Source organism: Acomys minous, assembly GCF_964271855.1.
Source record: "Acomys minous genome assembly, chromosome: 8".
Lineage (NCBI taxonomy): Eukaryota > Metazoa > Chordata > Mammalia > Rodentia > Muridae > Acomys > Acomys minous.
The window spans coordinates 9,764,505-9,768,161 of record NC_140489.1 but is presented as its reverse complement, the minus strand read 5'-3'; the positions used below and the strand labels follow the sequence as shown (position 1 = coordinate 9,768,161).

The following is a 3,657-nucleotide window of genomic DNA, read 5'->3' as shown; positions in this document are numbered from 1 at the left end:
CCAGTCTCGACGTTCCCGGGGCAGAGAGCAACGTCCGGGGACGAACGGGACGGGTGCGCCCGGCGGCCGGGGCTGCGCCGGGCAGGCAAGCGGAGAGAGGGGAGCGCTCCCGCGTTCAGGCAACAGCTACCCCTAGTGGGAGAGCCGCCCGGGGCCGGCGCCGCCCCGCGCCCGCTGCCCCGCGCCCTGCGCCCGCAGCGCTCAGCGCCCAGGACGTCCCGGAGCCGGACGGGGGCGAGTCCTGGCGTCGCTTGAGGCGGCTCTCCGGGTCACCAGAGCCAGGCGCCAGCCCACCCGCGGGCCCTGCCCTCTGCACCTCTGGGCTGGAGCAGAGGGACCGCTGACCCGGGAACCGCGGCGCCCAGCGGGAGCAAGATGGGACGGGGCGGGCGCGGACCGGACTGGGGCGGCACGCAGCAGGCTAGGGCAGCGGCGGGGGGCGCGGAGCGCGGTGTGCGTGGCGGGGCGGTGCGGGGGGCGGCCGTGTGCGAGGCGCGAGTGTGAGCGCGCGCGGGAGGCGGGCGGACGGGCTGCGGCAGTCGAGCGGCGCCCGCGGGCGAGCGGGGAAGGCGGTGGGAACCCAAAGTTGCCTCCTTGCGGGCCCGCGTCTCTGGCGGGGCTGCACCTGGGGGCAGGCCGAGCCGCAACCGCCGACCTGGTCTCCCGCGGTACCTGGGCAGCGACCCCGCAAGAACGGCAGCAGCGTGGGCGGCGTTGGCGGCGGCGGCGCGCGGGAAGCGAACCGGAGCTCCGGCGCGGCGCTGCGGCCGCCAGGGAACTCAGCTCAGGTGCGCGGCGAGAGGGGCGCGGGCTGAGACCCGCCCGCTGAGACCTGGGAGGTGCGAGGCGCTTGCGCGGGCTAGACCACTGCTACCACGGACTGCCCTGCCCTGAGATCAAGCTCCCAGTGCCTGGCGCAGCAGCTCCGGGATCCCCCGCCTCTGGGAGCTGGCTGCGGGGCTCAGGCCCGCCCCTGCCAGCCCTGGGACGCACCGCTCCACCCTCAGCCAGCCTGCGCCCGCCCCCGACCCAAGATTTCTGGGGCAGTGGCCTGGGCTCTGGGTGATCCCTCCGGGCTCAAGTTGCAAGGGGGCGGGCCCCGGCCGGAGGTGGAGTCTCCCGCCAATTCAAGCTTTAGCTATAAATTGAGCTCCCTAAGCCACCGAAGACCAGATGCCTCGTCAGGCCGCCTCGAGGTTGGTGGTCGGAGAAGGTGAAGGGCCCCCGGGGGCTTCGGGGCCCGCGGCCACCATGCTCCGCTCCCTGCTGCTTCACTCTCTGAGGCTCTGCGCCCAGACCGCCTCGTGCCTCGTGCTGTTCCCGCGCTTCCTAGGCACGGCCTTCATGCTCTGGCTTTTAGATTTCTTGTGCATCCGCAAGCATTTCCTGCGACGTCGCCATCCTGACCACCCTGAGCCCGAAGTAGAGCTTAACAGTGAAGGCGAGGAGATGACTCCCGACGACCCGCCCATCTGCGTATCGGACGACAACCGTCTGTGCACCCTGGCCTCTCTCAAGGCCGTGTGGCATGGCCAGAAGTTGGATTTCTTCAAGCAGGCCCACGAGGGTGGTCCAGCGCCTAATTCAGAAGTTGTCCGGCCTGATGGCTTCCAGAGCCAGCGCATCCTCGATTACGCACAAGGGAGCCGCCCACTGGTGCTCAATTTCGGCAGCTGTACCTGACCACCATTCATGGCGCGAATGAGCGCCTTCCAGCGCCTGGTCACCAAGTACCAGAGTGACGTTGACTTCCTCATCATCTACATAGAGGAAGCCCACCCATCCGACGGCTGGGTCACCACAGACTCGCCCTATATCATCCCACAGCACCGCAGCCTGGAAGACCGTGTCAGCGCAGCAAGAGTACTGCAGCAAGGTGCACCTGGCTGTGCTCTGGTCCTGGACACCATGGCCAACTCCAGCAGTTCGGCATATGGTGCTTATTTTGAGCGCCTCTACGTCATCCAGAGCGGCACCATCATGTACCAGGGAGGCCGGGGCCCCGACGGGTACCAGGTGTCTGAGCTGCGCACCTGGTTGGAGCGCTACGATGAGCAGTTGCATGGTACTAGGCCACGTCGATTCTAAATAGCCAAGGGACAAGTGACTGAAATTGATGGGCTGGGTCTTCTTCTTCGGGCCTTAGAAGCCGTATGCAAGTGCTCCAAACAAAGTCAAGATTGTCGGGGTCCCCATGACACAGATGCGTGCAGCCTCAGAACTCAGGCTGAGTCGGGCTCTCAGCTACCTAAAGATTTAACGGTCCCCGAGACTTTGCTATAGTGACTCCCTTTTCTACCTTTTTGGCTTGCTCTCAGGAGTGTTACTGTGGCTCAAACTGGCAGCTTTGTCCCTTTTGGAGTTTACCTGCTGGACTTTCTGACACCTGCTCTCCAGCGCTCCTTCAGCAAAGCGCGATAGTCCCCAGAATCCCACAGCTCAGACTTGTTGGCCACGCCCGCGCGCCCTGAGCGCAGCTGGGTTCCAGCAGCGCCACAGGCTCTAGCTAGTTGCCTGGCACCCACCTGTCGCGCGCGCAGGAAGCCCTGCTGCTTTCGTGTTTATTTCTTATCCCAGGGTTGGGGGAGGGGCTCGGGATAGGGAAAGGGTGGGCAGGGTACTTTTCTCGCCTAGCTTTGGGAGCGCTGGAGCCTAGCTGCTGATGACGAACCGTCTCTAACTGGGCTTGACCACGGGTCGGCTCTGAATTGCAGGGGGGCTCAAAACAGCGCCTAAAGTAAATAGAGGGAGAGTGCTCTGGGTCCCATTGGGGGAACCATCGAAAACAGGGTAGATGAAGGGCACGGTAAGGGGTGGCCTTTGGGACCAAAGGAAGTGGCTTGAGCTATTGGCGAGGTTCGCAGGGCCCCAGAGGGAGACTGGAACTCCTTGGAGAAGGGGGATTTGTTCGAAGACACGGAGATGGGGATGAATCTGCGAGTCTTAAGCAGAGAGCGCGCGGGGATTGTGGGGGGGCGGGGTGAAGACCAGTCAGTGAATGTTGTGTTGGAAACGTTCCTTGTGTATAAACTTTCAAGCTACAATAATAAAGACTTGAAGGAAGTTGCTCTGACTGCCTTTGTCCCGTGTATTTTCTCGTGTCTCTGAAAAGCAAAAGAATTAAACACAACTTTCTCCCTTGCGTCCCCATAATGACTCTGGGGCAAGTGGGGCGGGAAAGAGCCCAGGCCCTGCAGGGGCGGGGCGAGTTGGGGGCAGGGAGGGCTGGAATAAGGAGATGGATGAAGTAGGAAGGAAGTTTCCCTGGGACAGCAGACACAAGTGCCACACCTGGGCAGAGTACTTCGGGCCAGAAGACCTCGGGCCGGAGAATCCCACGAGAAGGAGACTGGTGAAGCAAGGAGGACCTCATTTGCCGCCAAGACGGGGGGGGGGGGGGGAGAAGAGTAAGAAAGTAAGAGGGAGGGGGAGAGAGGGAGAGAAGAAGGAAGGGTGAGTGGGAGAAGGGGGAGAGAGGGAGACTAGGACAACTACAACATCGCCCTCTAACTTCTCCCACCTTTGGATGCTGCAGGGAGAAGGATGCGGAAAAGACTCTGAACCTCCAAGAGCTAGGTTTCTGTCCCCTGGGTTGCCTTTACGCCCCTGGCCCAGCATCTGCAGAATTATCTCCCGGGACACCCCTTCCCCGCCCCC

At 63.4% G+C, this 3,657-nt stretch overlaps 1 protein-coding gene across 1 annotated transcript; it reads left to right on the top strand.

Moving 5' to 3' along the window:
- The first annotated feature begins 1,147 nt into the window (after positions 1 to 1,147).
- Positions 1,148 to 2,965, top strand: DIO3 (iodothyronine deiodinase 3). The gene has a single exon (XM_084793673.1). It carries the CDS (start codon positions 1,174 to 1,176, stop codon positions 2,086 to 2,088), a length of 915 nt encoding a protein of 304 aa, XP_084649799.1. The 5' UTR covers positions 1,148 to 1,173; the 3' UTR covers positions 2,089 to 2,965.
- The last annotated feature ends 692 nt before the right edge of the window (positions 2,966 to 3,657 follow it).